Raw genomic sequence first — 15423 nt, forward strand, 5'->3', positions numbered from 1 at the left:
TGTGGCTATCTCTAAAACTAACACAGGCTGAAGATTGAGTGTCTTAATATCTGCAAATCTGAGAACAGGTTTTATTCAGCTCTTTGTTACATTCACCATTGTAGGCTCCTAGGCTTTAATATTCAACATGTACAGTACAGTAGATACCTCCTTATTCAATAGGAGTTTCTCTGGAAGCAGTATTCTTAAGAGGTCTGTGAAGATTCTGAAGTGAGAAATAGGGCTGCTGTTTTGGGCATGGAGGTAACTGAGGGTGGTTCTTGTCAGGAAAGATTACTGCAAAATCAAAAGAATAAGCATTATTTTTTCATAAGCCATTTGTTAATTGTATGTTTACCTTGTAGATATTGAGACAAGGAAGCACCAGTTCTACAGGTCTCCCCTTCAGCCTGCCTATAACTTTTTACCAGGCAATTATTGTTATTTTAAAATCAATTTTCTTTCAAGTCATACATTTCCCAATACATAAGAAAATAAGAAGAGCCCTGCTGGATCAGACTATACCTATACCTATACCTATACCTATAGGAAGCCCGCAAACAACTCATTCAATGCATGATTGAGTTACTTAGAATTGTACAAAAGTACAATCCTTTTCAGTAGGATGGTGGTATCTCCATGTATCAAATAGGTGACATTGCACTGAGTTTTGCTGCAATATTTTAAGTTCTTGTTTTTGTAATCTGTCCTCACAAAATTGCTCTCCCCCCCCCCATCCAATTTGTCTATCCAAATTGGCTTGCGTTATTTGATTTCTTTTTGGAAAATGCTTTCTGATTACAGCTGGCAACATGTACACCCTAAAAGAATAGCCTTATTTCCAAGCATGCCTATGCCAAATTTGAATGGTTTGGCTTTCTTATCCATTCAGGGGGAATTGATTGGTTGCTTCAGTATGGTGGCAATTCCTTTTCGCTTTCATTTACATAGTAAAAGTACTTCACCCAGGTTCAAAGGCTCCAAATATTTTTTTCCCCATATCATCTACAAGTTTTCTGTAACATTAATGTATTTTATTACGTTGTTGTGCATACTTCTTTCTCTTATAAGGGGGTGCTTAGTCCCTTTTTTATGCTGTTAATGTTTCCATTAAAATCAGAATCCTCGTTCATAACTATGCAGAGCTAAAAAACACACAAGGCCAGGTGGGGAATATGGAAAAGGAAAATATTTTTAAAAATACAAGCATGAACTTGGTTATACAAGTTACAAAGGAGTTTGGAGAGCTGGTAAAGAGAAGATTAATGGTTGAATTAGTCGGTATGGAAGGGATAATGTTAATAGCTTTATGGTTAGTGTCCCAAAGGCCTAATCTGTAAATAAAATACAATGACCACAAAAGAGGTTGCCTATGCAGAGGTAACAATAAAAGAATAAGGAGCTGCTTCAGTAGTATATATAAACCTAAAGGATAGCAGTCTTAAAAGGGAGAGAACAATGCAATATACTGTTAAGTAATAATTAACAACGTTTGCCTTTAGACAGCAGTGAAAAGTTTCTATATTGCTTTAAACCTTCCATGTATGGGTCCAAATAACATCTAGGCAATCGTCAATTTTACGGACTATCCCACCTGGCTCTAAGTTCTAGCTGCAATTTTGAACACAGTGGATGGAAGAAAACTAGATATTCCACTTTTAGGATTTTGTTAGCTCAGTTGTGCCAGCTGAGTTTACTAGCACATTCATATACTTCCTTAATCAGCTCTTTCTAATTAAACACATACTGCACCCTCCAAATTGATTATAATATACCAAGAGTAATAAATGAGTAAATGATTTATTTAAAATCATACTACATAGAGGATTAAAGCTGACAATTCAGGGAATAGGTTTTGTGATCAGTGAGCAGAACTTTTGATAAGCTTGAGCCATTCGCATCTAAGTCCCCCTGAAGTCATGTGGCTTATTCCTAGGTAAGTGCACCCTAAAGCTCACTGTACACACACACTACGTATTGAAAACATACATTTACTACATACTTCACAACATAATGCCTCTTAATGCTACCAATATGATTCTTTTACAGACAAGTGTAAAGACTAACTGATGTAATAAAAGCGACATGGTGGTGGTTTACTAAACTTACATGCATCTCCAGAGCAAATGTCATGTAGACATTCTGGGACCATTTAAAGAGTAAAATAAAATAATCTGTATTCCATGTGACCTGAAACATACAGGAAAATCTATTACTTTTGAGGGGTTTTTTTTTTAAATTATTACTTTAGTTTGTTAATTATGTGCAGTTTAACTAATCAAATATATAAATTTCATTAGTAGCCAGTAAATTTGTTATTTGATATGGCAGACTCTTTTATCGTGTTTCACTTTAATCAAGAAAGGTAACACCTGTGGTTTATTCACAAAAGCTTCTTTTGTCAGATGAATACCCACAGGCAATGAAGCAATTACATTTGTTCCTTGTACCACTTCGACCTCCCTAGGAATAGATGAGAACTTTTTGGCTTTCATTCTTTTGTCCAACAGCATGTCTAGCTTTTGTCATTGAAGGAAGCCGCTGAAATGTAAGGTAACAGAGAAACAAAATAAGATTCTTTTTAAACTCAGAGCTCTGATATCCTTGGTGGTGGAGTCTCTGCATCCTTCACGGTGTTAAAATGTGCTGGGCCACCCTTTGAAGAGGAAAGAGCGGTGAACACTTTTTGAAAGAAACAATAATTAGAAAGCAAATGTTTGACTTTCATACTTAAAATTAAAATGATAAGACGTAAATCAGCAATAGTTCTTTGTGGAGCTTTGTAATTTGGGGTATATTCAGTAATTTAGAATATATGCCTAGGTTTTTCCTCGTGTTGTTCCAAGGAGCATACAACAAAATACAAAACATTTAAAGTATCAAATTAAAACAAAACAGTAAGGTAGTCACGAAGTGTATTGGTAGCAACAAAACATATTGGTAGTCACTAAAATTTCCTAGGAAGGGCAGCAAGTTCCTTTCAGTGACTAAGATGGTCAGGAAGCCTTGGCAGCTAAACTGTAAGTCCTTGTCTGTCATCTTTAGGATATGAAAATTTCTGCAATGTGTTGCTCCATGTGTTGACTCACCTGCTTATCAGCTTAGCTTCAACTTCCAGGAAGGGTGATGTGGCAGTTGGAAGTAGCTCCAGTATGGGCTTCCACCACATGGTACAGATCTGACATTACAGGAGCAAAACAGGAGAGGGTACTCCAGGAGTGGGCAACCTGCGGCCTACAGAAGTTGTTAAACCACAACTATAACTTCATCCTTGGTCTTTGGTCTTATTGGCTGGGGCTAATAGGAATTGAGAGTCCAATAACACTTGAAAGGCTCATAGGATAGCCTCCCCTGCTCTTAGGTTAATGTCAGAAGAGGTGCACAGAATAGCCAGTGGCTTTACATGCCTGGGCTACTAATAAATTATCAAGTGTGCCCATCACATAGTTTTCATCTCTCCCTAGAGAGGTTAAAGTGTCTCTTACGTGGTCGTACTCTAGAGATTATGTGATCTTGTACTTACAAATAGAGCTTTCTTTAGTAGCAGTTCCTAGATGACTTGGCTATGCAAGCTGCCATACTTTCCCCACCCAACTCTCCCATCTCTGCCCTGACCTTTGCATATAAAAAGTAGGGGCCACATTTGGGCAATCGTATTGCGGCTTAATAATCCAGCCTTGCCAGTGAAAGCAAAGCAAGGTTTGTTGGGCAGCCCTCTAGGCTTCTGTCTGGCCACACCTGTCACAGGCCACACCCCTTTTCAGCCCAGCTCTGTGGTCTCAATTTTTTCCCCCCTAGTTGGAATGGGTCTTTGAATGTGATAATGCCTCTGGTTTGACTGAAGAGATGGAGGTGAGGGAGGAGTGCAGAAACTTCAGACTTTTGTGTGGTTGGAGGATAGTCATGCTGTGCAAAGTCAGGTGTCACACCATGCCCACTTTTGCCTCTGCCACCACTTGAATGCACCCTGTTTCGAAGTTCACCCATCACATTCCCCATCCCTGTTCTGGACCAAGACATAGAATTACAGAATTGCAGAGCTGGAAGGGACCTTGAGGCTCATCTAGTCTGCAATTGCAGGAATCTAAAGCATCCATGATGGTGGTTATCTGTATCTTCATTACTAAGGATGGTATTCAACTAAGGTTTACTCATTAGACCAGGCATAGGCAAACTAGGCCCTCCAGATGTTTTGGGACTACAACTCTCATCATCCCTAGCTTACAGGACCAGTGGTCAGGGATGATGGGAGTTGTAGTCCCAAAACATCCGGAGGGCTGAGTTTGCCTATGCCTGCATTAGACCCATTGGAATTAATGAACATTATGAAGTCAGGTCCATTTATTTCTGTGAGTCTACTCTGTGTAAAACGTAGTTGAATATTTCCCTAATTGTGACACAAAACCAATTGTTTTTAAGTGCATTGACTTTGGGCCTGCTTGACCTCAAAGGTCTTACTCAGTGTCCAGGAGACAGAACCTATTCAACTAAACAGATTTCCTGGTTCACACATTATCTTCTCATTGTGGTGAGAGAATGAGACTGAAACTTTCTTCTGCTCCCAGCTTGAATAGAATTCAGGGCCAAATATTGTCCGAACAAGCCCTTTGTCAATTCCAGGTATGTTAGTGTTGAAGTTAATAAGGCCACTCTTAACTGCCTGGCTGTAAAAATGTGATAGAATAGAGTTAGCTAGTCATGGATTAAACATTAAGCTTATTATCTTTTCAAAAAGATTTAAGCAACCCAAAGGCTGGATCTAAGTGTGAGGAACATGTTGGCTGTGACAATTAAATAAATTTAGAGTGCAATCCTATGACTCTTTACTCAGAAGTAACTGTCTTCAGCAGGGCTTACCTGCTAGTAAGTGTGCTTCTCAAACTAAAAATATTTAGCTGTTTTAGTATATGAATGTCAAAATCCTTGCATGGTGTATTTTGAGTTTTGTCCTGTATGTTCTGGATAGATGTGTACAATTCTGAAATGTTTTCTAGCTACTAATTCAGTTGTGCCACTGCTTCTCAGTTATCACAGAGCCAGTTTAAAGCTGGACCTATGGCATGCAATATAATAGCTCATGCACAGTCCATATAGACAGTAAAAGGTCTCTGTCATATGATAAGGTCACCATCATTAATTTTCAAATTATAAGGAGAGACTTGCCAGTTTGTGATGGTCATTATTGCAATATTATGTGTTGTGGATCCTGCCTGCACATAGGCTGAACTGTGATCTTAATTAGAACTTTGACAAGCCCTCTCTGATAAAATGATGAGATTATTCGTAATTGATGTCACAATCAATTACCATTTAGTTCATCACAAGCTTACTAACAGGTCTAGCCTTAGTGCTGGCCCCAGGATGTTGATGAGTGTGTGGCTGCCCTGTTCATGCTGTTACTGCGACAGCAGGGCAGATTTTCAGTCAACATCCTAATGACCTCTTTTGAAGTCTATTAAATTAATGACCCTGTCACATTGGCCTAACCTCTTACATCTTCATTTGGAAGGTTTTTTTGTGTTACAAACTAGTGTTTTTGGAGCACGTGAAAGAACAGATACTTCGGGCGGGGGGTTCTCTCTCTCATATCTATGTCTGTTTTAAAGAAGTGTAACATTATTAATTCATTGCATGTGTGTGCTGAAGGATAAAATTAGATTGTATTGGTGGGGGGAAATTGTATTTTCTTTCCCCTATATATTTGTTATTTAATTTTGATCTTTCTCAGGTACCTAAAGGACATGTTTGGTTAGAAGGTGATAATCTCAGGAATTCTACAGATTCCAGGTGTTACGGTCCTGTTCCATATGGGTTGATAAAAGGACGCATTTGCTTGAAGGTATATTCCTGCAATCTAAAACGTGTTAATTTGACAGTTTTTATAAGTCTTGAGGCCTGAACTACCACAATGAGACATTTTCATTATCTAGTGAAGCACAGGGACCAGGGTGTTAAAATGTTATAGGAGAGCATGATCTCCTCAAATGACTACTGCATTTAAAGATGCATAAAGCATTAGCCAACCGAGTCTGAAACCCACCCATGTAACAACAATGCAAACATAACATCTGTTTTACTTTAGGTCGCTGTGCCCCTTTTTATGGGCGGTATATGGAAATGTAACATTAGAAAGGAGTTACGTTTCTGTTCTCCAGGCTTTTCTCAAAACACATCGAATATATAAGAAATGTTCTATGCTGCTCAAAATATTGACTTGGACCCAACAAGCAATGCACAAAATGGGGTGTTCCAAGCTCCATGTGGCAGATCCTCCTGAAAAATTGGAACCAGTTGTCAGGGGACCTTACAGAACTGCATGTGGCAGGTGCAAGTGGAATGCCTTTCCACTTCCACAAGCAGACACCTGCATGACTCCCAATACAGATCCTTGATGGATCCCACTGCTTTTAATCTTCCATTTATTCCTCTCTTCCCGACTTCTCTTAACCCAGTTATTGATTCATAAGAGGACCCGCACTCTAATTTCTTGCCAGCTAACTTGACTCAGCATCCCTAGATGAAAGACTTTAATGTTCCTGGATTATTTTTTTTTAAAAAACAACCTTTTATCTACTGGATCAATATTTACATGCTGCCCAGTCTTAAAATATTCTAAGCATAGTTTGTTCTTCTATTTACTTAATAACTCTTATCTTTAAAAAACGCTTTCCATCAGTTACCTAGATAAGAAGCTAGGTGAACAGGTTTTGAATTTGTGTTAGATCCCCTTTTTAAAAAATGGTGTTATGCTGGCAATCCTCTAAAGCTCCTATAAGCAGACAAATCTTAGGGAAGTTTAGAATTAGCCCTACCGTTAAAGTAGGCACCTGACTTGGGTGTCATGAAAAGCTAGTAATATACAGTGGTACCCCGCAAGACGGAAAACCCGCTAGACGAAAGGGTTTTCCGTTTTGGAGGTGCTTCACAGGACGAATTTGCTATGGGCTTGCTTCGCAAGACGAAAATGTCTTGCGATTCCTGGGGTTTTTTTTCCGCTCCCCACCCCCTTTTTCTAAGGCACTAAGCTGCTAATAGCCTTTTAGCAGCTAATCCGCTAATCCCTTAAGCCTTTAATAGCCGCTAATAGCCGCTAAACCGCTAATAGCACTAATACGCTAATAGGGTTGCTTCGCAAGACGAAAAAACCGCTAGACGAAGAGACTCGCAGAACGAATTAATTTCGTCTTGCGAGGCACCACTGTATTGCTATTTTATTTCTACTCTAGAGTCACTTGTGGTGTTTTTTGCCTTAACTACCAAACAAAACTTTGGACTTGAATAATTTAGAGGAGGAGCCCCATTTAGTGCTTTGCTTCAGGAAGTAAAATGTATTGGGTTGGCCTTTATAGTACTGTATTGCATATTTTTGTTGGAAGCGCAGCAGCTTTCGAGTTCCTTAACAACTCATGAGTATATTACTCTCTGGATCATCAAGTTGTTGTTGTTTTGTTGTTATTTATTAAATTTGTATGCCGCCCTATACCCACAGGTCTCAGGCAGTTCACAGGATAAAATCATGATATAAAAACACAAAACACATAATCAAAATATAAACAAAAACAGATCCCAACACATTTTAAAAGGACATTGGATGTGAATCAGCCCAAGTCCTGGTTAAAGAGGAACTTTTTGCCTGGCGCCTAAAGGTGTATAGTGAAGGCGCCAGGTGAACTTTCCTGGGGAGAGCATTCCACAGACAGGGAGCCACTGCAGAGAAGGCCCATTCTCATGTTGCCACTCTCCAGATCTCTCGTGCAGGCAGCACATGAAGTAGGGCCTCAGAAGATGATCTCAGGGTCTGGGTAGGTTCATATGGAAATAGGTGGTACTTAAGGTATTGCGGTCCTGAGCCGTTTAAAGCTTTATAGGTCAAAACCTTTTCAACTGCATTTTGTTAGTTAGCATCTCTTGTTACCTCTATTTGACTAAATTCCTGCCTCAGCCACACCTCAACTAACTGTTGGAGGTAGAATACCTGGCTTTCAGAGGAATGCCTATGACCTAAGCCAGGCTTCCTCAAACTCGGCCCTCCAGATGTTTTTGGCCTACAACTCCCATGATCCCTAGCTAGCAGGACCAGTGGTCAAGGATGATGGGAATTGTAGTCTCAAAACATCTGGAGGGCCGAGTTTGAGGAAGCCTGACCTAAGCACATCACTTGCAACATAGGCCAATCACATCTGATACTAATGAAAATTATTCAAAGCCAACTCCTCCAAGCTGGATTGGTGAGACAGAAGTCATAACTCAGTGCATCTATAATGCAGTTTCCTTGCTTCTGGTACTACGTGACCATCTTTAAATGGGGGGGAAAATCTCTTCCATATCACAACAGTTATAAGGACCAAAGTTATGGATATACATATTGGTAAAATTCTGCTTTCAGCAGTCACAGTTTATTCCTCTTTAACACTTGAACTGAGAAAAGGGTGAAATAAGAGACAAGGAAGAAGCAGAAGAAGAAAAAAGATGGCTGCTCTATATCTTAAGTAATTTATTCATTTTATTTTTACAGCTCTGGCCTCCGACTGATTTTGGATACCTACGTGCAAGTCCCAACAGTCACAGAATTTGGAATGACTAAGTGACTTAGGCAGTGTCATCTATGCTGACTTCTTTACTAATTTTTAAAAGGCTAGTAATGTATTTTGATATAAAATAAACAAGAACATCAAGACGTTCCTTGTAGATGTAAGGGTCGTGATACTGGGAAATAATGTTGCTTCAGATATATAACAATTTCCATTTATCCCATTTATAAATCCTTCTGACAGTCTTACTGAGTTCTGCCTTCTTTCATTATGGTTCTCATAACATGCAAGTGTTTTCCCTCAGAACCACACATATAGGAACCAGTAGGAGTCCTGAAGCCAAGGGTTTCCTACAGTTTTAAACAGACGGTTCTTAAGTAACATGGCATATACTAGAAAGTTTATCAGATTTTTCTAAAAAGAGCAATACAATTTCACAAGTGTAACATTTTTCAAAAGCTGGGAATAAGCAAGTGCCAGCCTATTAGGAACTTCTTTGCAAGTGCTCTTTAATGAGTGGGATTAGTATGCTCTGAGAGTGCGATTAGTATGCTCTGGGGGCTGGATTGAACTAATCCACCACACTAGCAAGAAGCTAGCACAAGCACTCCTAGCAGAGCATGGCTTTCCCCTTCTCTTTCCTCTGTGCACCCCACACCACCCCCAAGTCTACTCTGGAGGGCTGAGAGAACCCCCAAAACGGCACCCAGGGGGAGGAGATAGGGGATTGTTCCATATGTCAAACAGAAATGCTTCCGCAAGTTGTGAGTCGACTGTACTGGATTGGTTTTGAAATGGCAGCGTGTATGCTTTCAGAAGCCCACTTTTCAGTTTAAGACCAGTATTCCAAGTCCTGTTCATCTTGGGTACAGGATGCATTATCCTCAGAAAGGAGTAATCATGATACCAGAATAGGAGGATAACATTAAATGGTGCTCACTCGTGCAAGCAGAAGAAATGTAGTGTTTAAATCTCATACACTAAGATATGGACAATTCAAATTAAAAGACATTTGGAGCATAATTTGCATGGATTTTAAAAAGGAATCTCTGATGCAGAAAGAAAACTTGTTTGTACTGATGTTCTTAACAGTTATTGTGCATTTTTCTACTATGGTATTTACTGACACATTGTCCATTAGTTGCCTAACACAATACATCTTTTGTGTTTCCCATATCCTTTGTGGAGTCATCGAAGAATCTCTATAAGTAATGAACAAGTATCACAGCATACTAGTGAAACCTCTTCAGCTTCTTTTTGGGAGACAGTGTATTTTCCACCACATCGACATATGAGAGAATAACAGTGATCATCTGTTGAAACAATACACAGAAACAGTAATGAGTTCCATTGCAGTTTTGAATGCTACCCCAAAGCTACTTACAAAGTGTGTTGTCAGCTTACATCCCAAGAGTTACCATGAATGTATAGTAAACTATTTTTGCAACTGAATTACATTGTAGTAGGAAATACTTAATATGAAAAATTCCTCCATGTGGTAGGTTTTTAATAAGAACGTTAAATTATACTTTCACAAAAAAAAAAAAAGACAAACCCTTATTACTGGACTAGTTCTTAAAAGCTGCAATATCTAAATAGTTTCTTACAATGCTGAGAACTACTGAAATTTAATGGACCTAACTCAGTCATGCTCATTATTTTCAATGGGCCTACTCTGAGTATGTTATATATAATGTTCTATATTTGTATGTCATTCTGTTGTACAGTGGTGCCTCGCAAGACGAAAAGAATCCGTTCCGTGAGTCTCTTCGTCTAGCAGTTTTTTCGTCTTGCGAAGCAAGCCCATTAGCGGATTAGCGCTATTAGCGGTTTAGCGGCTATTAGCGGCTATTAAAGGCTTAAGGGATTAGCAGATTAGCTGCTAAAAGGCTATTAGCAGCTTAGTGCCTTAGAAAAAGGGGGTGGGGAGCGGAAAAAAACCCCCAGGAATCGCAAGACATTTTTGTCTTGCGAAGCAAGCCCATAGCAAATCCGTCCTGCGAAGCACCTCCAAAACGGAAAATCCTTTCGTCTAGCGGGTTTTCCGTCTTGCGAGGCATTCGTCTTGCGGTGCACCACTGTATTTTTAAAATTATCGTGGAACAGCTTTGCTGACCCAGGTCAGAAGAGGGATGAGATTTAAGTTTCCTTGCAAATCTCTGTAGGAGCTTCAGAGAAGAAAACCATAGTAAAACAGTTGTATATGTAGGCTTCAATGCATTAATGACTTAACCATTATTTTCAGTTGTCTTCTTGCATCTGCTTGCATGATTACAACCCCTTCAGCATTCAGCTAAAAGCAGCTCCTCTAAATTTCATACTACTAACCAAAAAAATTGCCTAGCAACTAAAACTTCACACCAAGCCATGCATATGCAAGGCTATGTGTCATTAGAAAATGTCATTGAAAACTAATGTGGTATGTGGTACAATGGAGGCTTCCTTATCACAAAAGCACCATCAGAAGCAGACAATCAAAATAATGAAGGGAAACTTCTGGATTTTTAGGTTTAGAAAAAGACAACTGAAGGTTGTATAGCAGTGGTTTTTTTAAACTGAATGAGAGAAACATTCCTCCTCTCCTAGCCCTAGAACTAAGGGTTACTCAATGAAACTGATTGCCATAAGATTCAGGACAGAAGAAGTACTTCACACAATACATAATATATGGAATTACTGCCATAAGGTAGTATGAGAACCATTGGCATCTATACCTTTAAAAGGGGCTTAGACAATATCATGGTTGATATGGCTGATATCCACTGATTGATCAATTGAACCTCCAGGGACAAAGACTGTCTCTGAATACCCGTTCTCAAGGATGCAGCCAGCAGTGAAGGACTGTTGTCTTCATGCTCTGCTTCTGGGCTTCTCCGCAGCACATGGCTGACCGCTCTTGGAAACAGGTTAGACTAGATTAGTGCTTCTCAACCTGTGGTTCCCCAGATGTTGTTGGACTACAACTCCCATCATCCCTGAGCTCTGGCCTTGCTAGCTAGGGGTGATGGAAGTTGTAGTTCAACAACATCTGGGGACCCATAGGTGGAGAAAGGATGGACTAGATGGATCCTCGGCCCGTTAGCAGACTCTTCTTATTCCTACATTAACTATTCAGTTTACTTATCAACCAGTTTCACATGGTATCTTACTGAGATTCCAGGCCATATCTTCAAGTGACACCTGAGCATCCACAGGCCATCCTTGGGTTAATTCATGTTCTGAGAAAATAAAACAGGCATTCAGTTTGAATAGAATGTGAGACAGAGGCTGCAAGTTCATAGTCATATAAACTTTATTATATTTGTTGCTTTTCACAGAGAGAGAAGTCCAAAACAACTTACAGCATAAAGTTAATTCAAACCTTGTATAAAACAATAATAAAACACAGTGCCTAAATACGTTCATTCAAGAACATTTATAAAAGGACATATTAAAGCCTATGTGCTTCACTATTGGAAAGAACTGGTAAGCAGGCAAATCTCAAAAGTTGACTCCACCTCACTTCTTACAATAAATGAATGGAAGCAAGAGAGGACAGGAAAGATTTAAGCTCTTGCTTGGTAGGAAAAATGTCTTCATTGGGCAGGACAGTAATTACAGAGTGCCCAAACGTTTTTAATATTTAAGTTACATCAGGGTTTGGGGTGGTTACTTGAGTCAAAAGTGTTAAAGCTTTCTTAAGGAATGGAACAAGGCCTTTTCAGCTTTCATCTGCTTCTCTCCATATTCATGTCCTTGATCATCAACAGGAAGTCACAAGTTCAAGTTCCTTGTGTTTTGTGCCTGCCTGATTTTAATTTTGAGCCAAACACAGAGCAGCAAACATTTATATTCATTACACTGTGCATGGCTGTACTGACAAATGCTGTGTAGAGCACCCTAGGATTTCAGTCTAAAAAAGATCAGGCAGCAGGTGATGAGAACATTTCTGCTCAAGACAATTCGAGTGATATAAGACAGCTTCCTATGTGCCTTTCAAATGTAAGAACACCAGGGCTAAAAGCAAACATGCGGGGGGGGGGGGGGGGCATCAAAATGCACTAAAAATTCCTGTATAAGTTCTCTCCACAGGGCATAGTCAGTAATTTATGGTTGAGAATGTTGCTTCTTCTAACACAGCTTAATATCCAACCATTCATAAGATCTGACCACTACATATAGATATTGAGAATTAAGTTTGCACCAACATATCCAAGGATGAATTTCAATTAAGCCTCAATTTTTCCTCCTGAAAATGTGGCTGCACACCTCTTCTGGACCTTAGTAAAATGTACTCGTCCCACCCTCCATGTTTGGCTCCTAGGTCAATAAGTTTCATTTATTTATTTTTCTGAAACACCAGGTTCCATGGTAGATATATTGACTGGGAACTCTCGGGTTCTGTGCAAGATGTATAATTCCTCAAGCTCTCAAATTTGAAATCCACCGATCTCGTCCTATACCCAGTGCCCAGTACCAAGCACATTAGCTACTTTCCCCCCTTCGCAAACCTTAATATAGATGCCTCTGTTATGAGAGAACTACAATACATATACCTCTATACACTCTATTATTATTATTTTCAAACATAAGCAATTGGTATATACCATATTTTTCGCTCTATAAGATGCACCCGACCTTAAGACACACCTAGTTTTTAGAGGAGGAAAACAACAACAAAAATATTCTGAATCAAATGTTGTACTAAACTATTTAATAAACAACCGGTATATCAGAATCATATTATAACCATGTAAAGTCAACAGCAGTCAACAGTGGCATTAAGAACCACCATCACTCTCATTAACAAATGAAGAGATACTAAGGTTCGAGCACTCTTCTAGTCTTCTGTAAACTCCAAGAATTCATCAGTGCTAGAGTCATAATTTATGAAGCTCAGTTGCTCACAATCACAGAAATCACTTTCTTCGCTATCTTCATATAAAATACCATCTTCATTTCCATCCAAAGCATTGCTAATGCCACATTTTTTGAATGACCGGACAACAATTTCCTCCTTCACCGAGTGCCATGATGTTTTCACCCATTCACAAACTTGAGTGATAGTGGGCCTCCTCATTTGTCCAGTCAGATCATGATTACCAGCAGCCATCCATTTGTTCCATTCCTCTTGCATAAAGACCTTAAATGGCTTGTTGATGGAAACGTCGAGAGGTTGCAACTGGCTGGTAAGACCTCCAGGAATTACAGCTAGATGAGTCTTCACTTCTTTAAAGCACTTTTTTGTAGTTTCGCTAATATGTGCTCTAAACTGGTCAAGTACTAATAAGGCAGGTTTTTCCAAAAGCCCTCCAGGACGTTTGGACCACACTTTTTCAACCCATACTCTCATTCCATTCTCGTCCATCCATCCTTTCTCATGAACATGTACAACAATTCCACTTGGAATCACTTCTTTTGGAAATGTTTTCCTTTTGAAAATTAACATGGGTGGCAATTTGGTGCCATCTGCACAGCAAGACAACACAACCGTGTAATGGGTTTTCTCATGTCTGGAGGTTTTCATGGTGATAGTCTGGGCACCTTTCAGATCAACAGTCCTATTAGATGGCACATCGAAGGTTAGCGGGATTTTATCCATATTCCCAATCTGGCCAATTTCAAACCCATTTCTCTTCCTAGCATCAATTACAAATTTATGAAAAGACAGAATCTTATATTCATATTCTTTTGGCATTTTTTGTGCAATTCTAGTTTTGGTGCGCATAGCAAGGCCACATCGCCTCATAAATCTGTAGCACCATGATGGTGATCCAGTAAAATCGTGAATGCCTTTCTCTACAGCAATGCGTTTGGCTTCATATATTATCATTTTTGTAGAGACTGTGAAGCCATTATTCCGGTGATGTGTGATCCATTCTTTCATGGCCACATCCAACTGTGGCCACTTTGCAGCATTTCCACGAAAAGTGTGCTTGCTTTTATCTGCTTTTTGCAGCTGATCCTCCTGTTTCCTCCAATCTCTTATCATTTTTTCAGTTGGTGGTGGCCCAAAATGTCTCTCCGCTGCTCTGTTTCCATGTTCCTTAGCATATTTTACTACCTCTAGTTTAAAGGGAATCTTATACGCCAGTCTTTTCTGCTTTATCATCCTTATCAGAATGGGGGAGATTTCTGCAAGAAAATACAGTGATGAAGGAACTGTCAGTAATGTATGGTATCTCCAATGTTTACCACTGAGCGCTGACCATACCTTTAACGAATGGCATCATAGTAAACATAGCCAACATACAATCTGTAAAAAACAACAATCCAGTATAACCCCTAAACTTTTATTGATATTATAGCATATGCATCATTTTGCTTTCTTGAGTTGTCCTAGGCATAGCAGCCACCTCCTAGAGGCCTAGGTGCCTTCGCTCCCCCGCCATTTAATATTTGAGGGAATCGTCCCGTCCCCCCCATGTTGATGGGCATTGTCATTCATATAGTGTGCATGCACTTTGTCTTGAGATCGCTGAAGTTCTCAACCTGTGAGTCGCCAGATGTTATTGGACAACAAACCCCATCATCCCTCAACTCCCATCTTCCCTGAGCTCTGGCCTTGCTACCTAGGGGCGATGGGAGTTGTAGTTCAACAACATCTGGGGACCCACAGGTTGAGAAAGGCTGAATTGCGGTATGTGAGGCAGGGCTTACCTGCCCCCCCCCAATATTTTATTCAAGTTGGAAGAGGGAGGAAGGGAAGGAAGGAAGGAAGGAAGGAAGGAAGGGAAGAAGGGAGAGGGAGAGCTCACATTTGTGCATGCCTGTGGCGGGCAGCTGCCTTGCCTCACCGGAACCAGAGCAAAAAGAGGAGATGCTGGGGCAGGAGACGTGTAAGCGGCTCTCCCTTTGCTTGAATTACAGTCAGCTGGAAGGAGGAACGGACTGCAGCCCCGTCTGTCCCTCCTCCCATCTTGCTGTAAAGCCA

General features: G+C 39.9%; 2 protein-coding genes across 8 annotated transcripts in view; one reads left to right on the forward strand and one right to left on the reverse strand.

Moving 5' to 3' along the window:
• IMMP1L (inner mitochondrial membrane peptidase subunit 1) overlaps positions 1 to 8755 on the forward strand; it is a 34364-nt gene extending 25609 nt beyond the window's left edge. For all 3 annotated transcript variants that reach the window (XM_083446255.1, XM_083446257.1, XM_083446256.1), the window contains 2 exons: positions 5708 to 5818; positions 8495 to 8755. In XM_083446255.1, coding sequence (XP_083302381.1) covers positions 5708 to 5818; positions 8495 to 8563 — 180 coding nt within the window. In that variant the 3' untranslated portion in view covers positions 8564 to 8755. The remainder of the gene's footprint in view (positions 1 to 5707; positions 5819 to 8494) is intronic.
• Positions 1 to 15423, reverse strand: part of DNAJC24 (DnaJ heat shock protein family (Hsp40) member C24) — a 110286-nt gene that overhangs the window by 61924 nt on the left and 32939 nt on the right. For 3 of the 5 annotated variants that reach the window (XM_083445824.1, XM_083445823.1, XM_083445825.1), the window contains 2 exons: positions 11660 to 11728; positions 8459 to 9823 (listed from right to left, as the gene is read on the reverse strand). In XM_083445824.1, the coding sequence (XP_083301950.1) occupies positions 9699 to 9823; positions 11660 to 11728 (194 nt within the window). In that variant the 3' untranslated portion in view covers positions 8459 to 9698. Of the gene's footprint in view, positions 1 to 8458; positions 9824 to 11659; positions 11729 to 14282; positions 14753 to 15423 lie in introns of those variants that run through there. The other 2 variants (XR_014512566.1, XM_083445822.1) reach the window with 2 other exon arrangements.

This window comes from Podarcis tiliguerta (genome assembly GCF_965153285.1).
Source record: "Podarcis tiliguerta genome assembly, chromosome: 1".
Classification (NCBI taxonomy): Eukaryota; Metazoa; Chordata; class Lepidosauria; order Squamata; family Lacertidae; genus Podarcis; species Podarcis tiliguerta.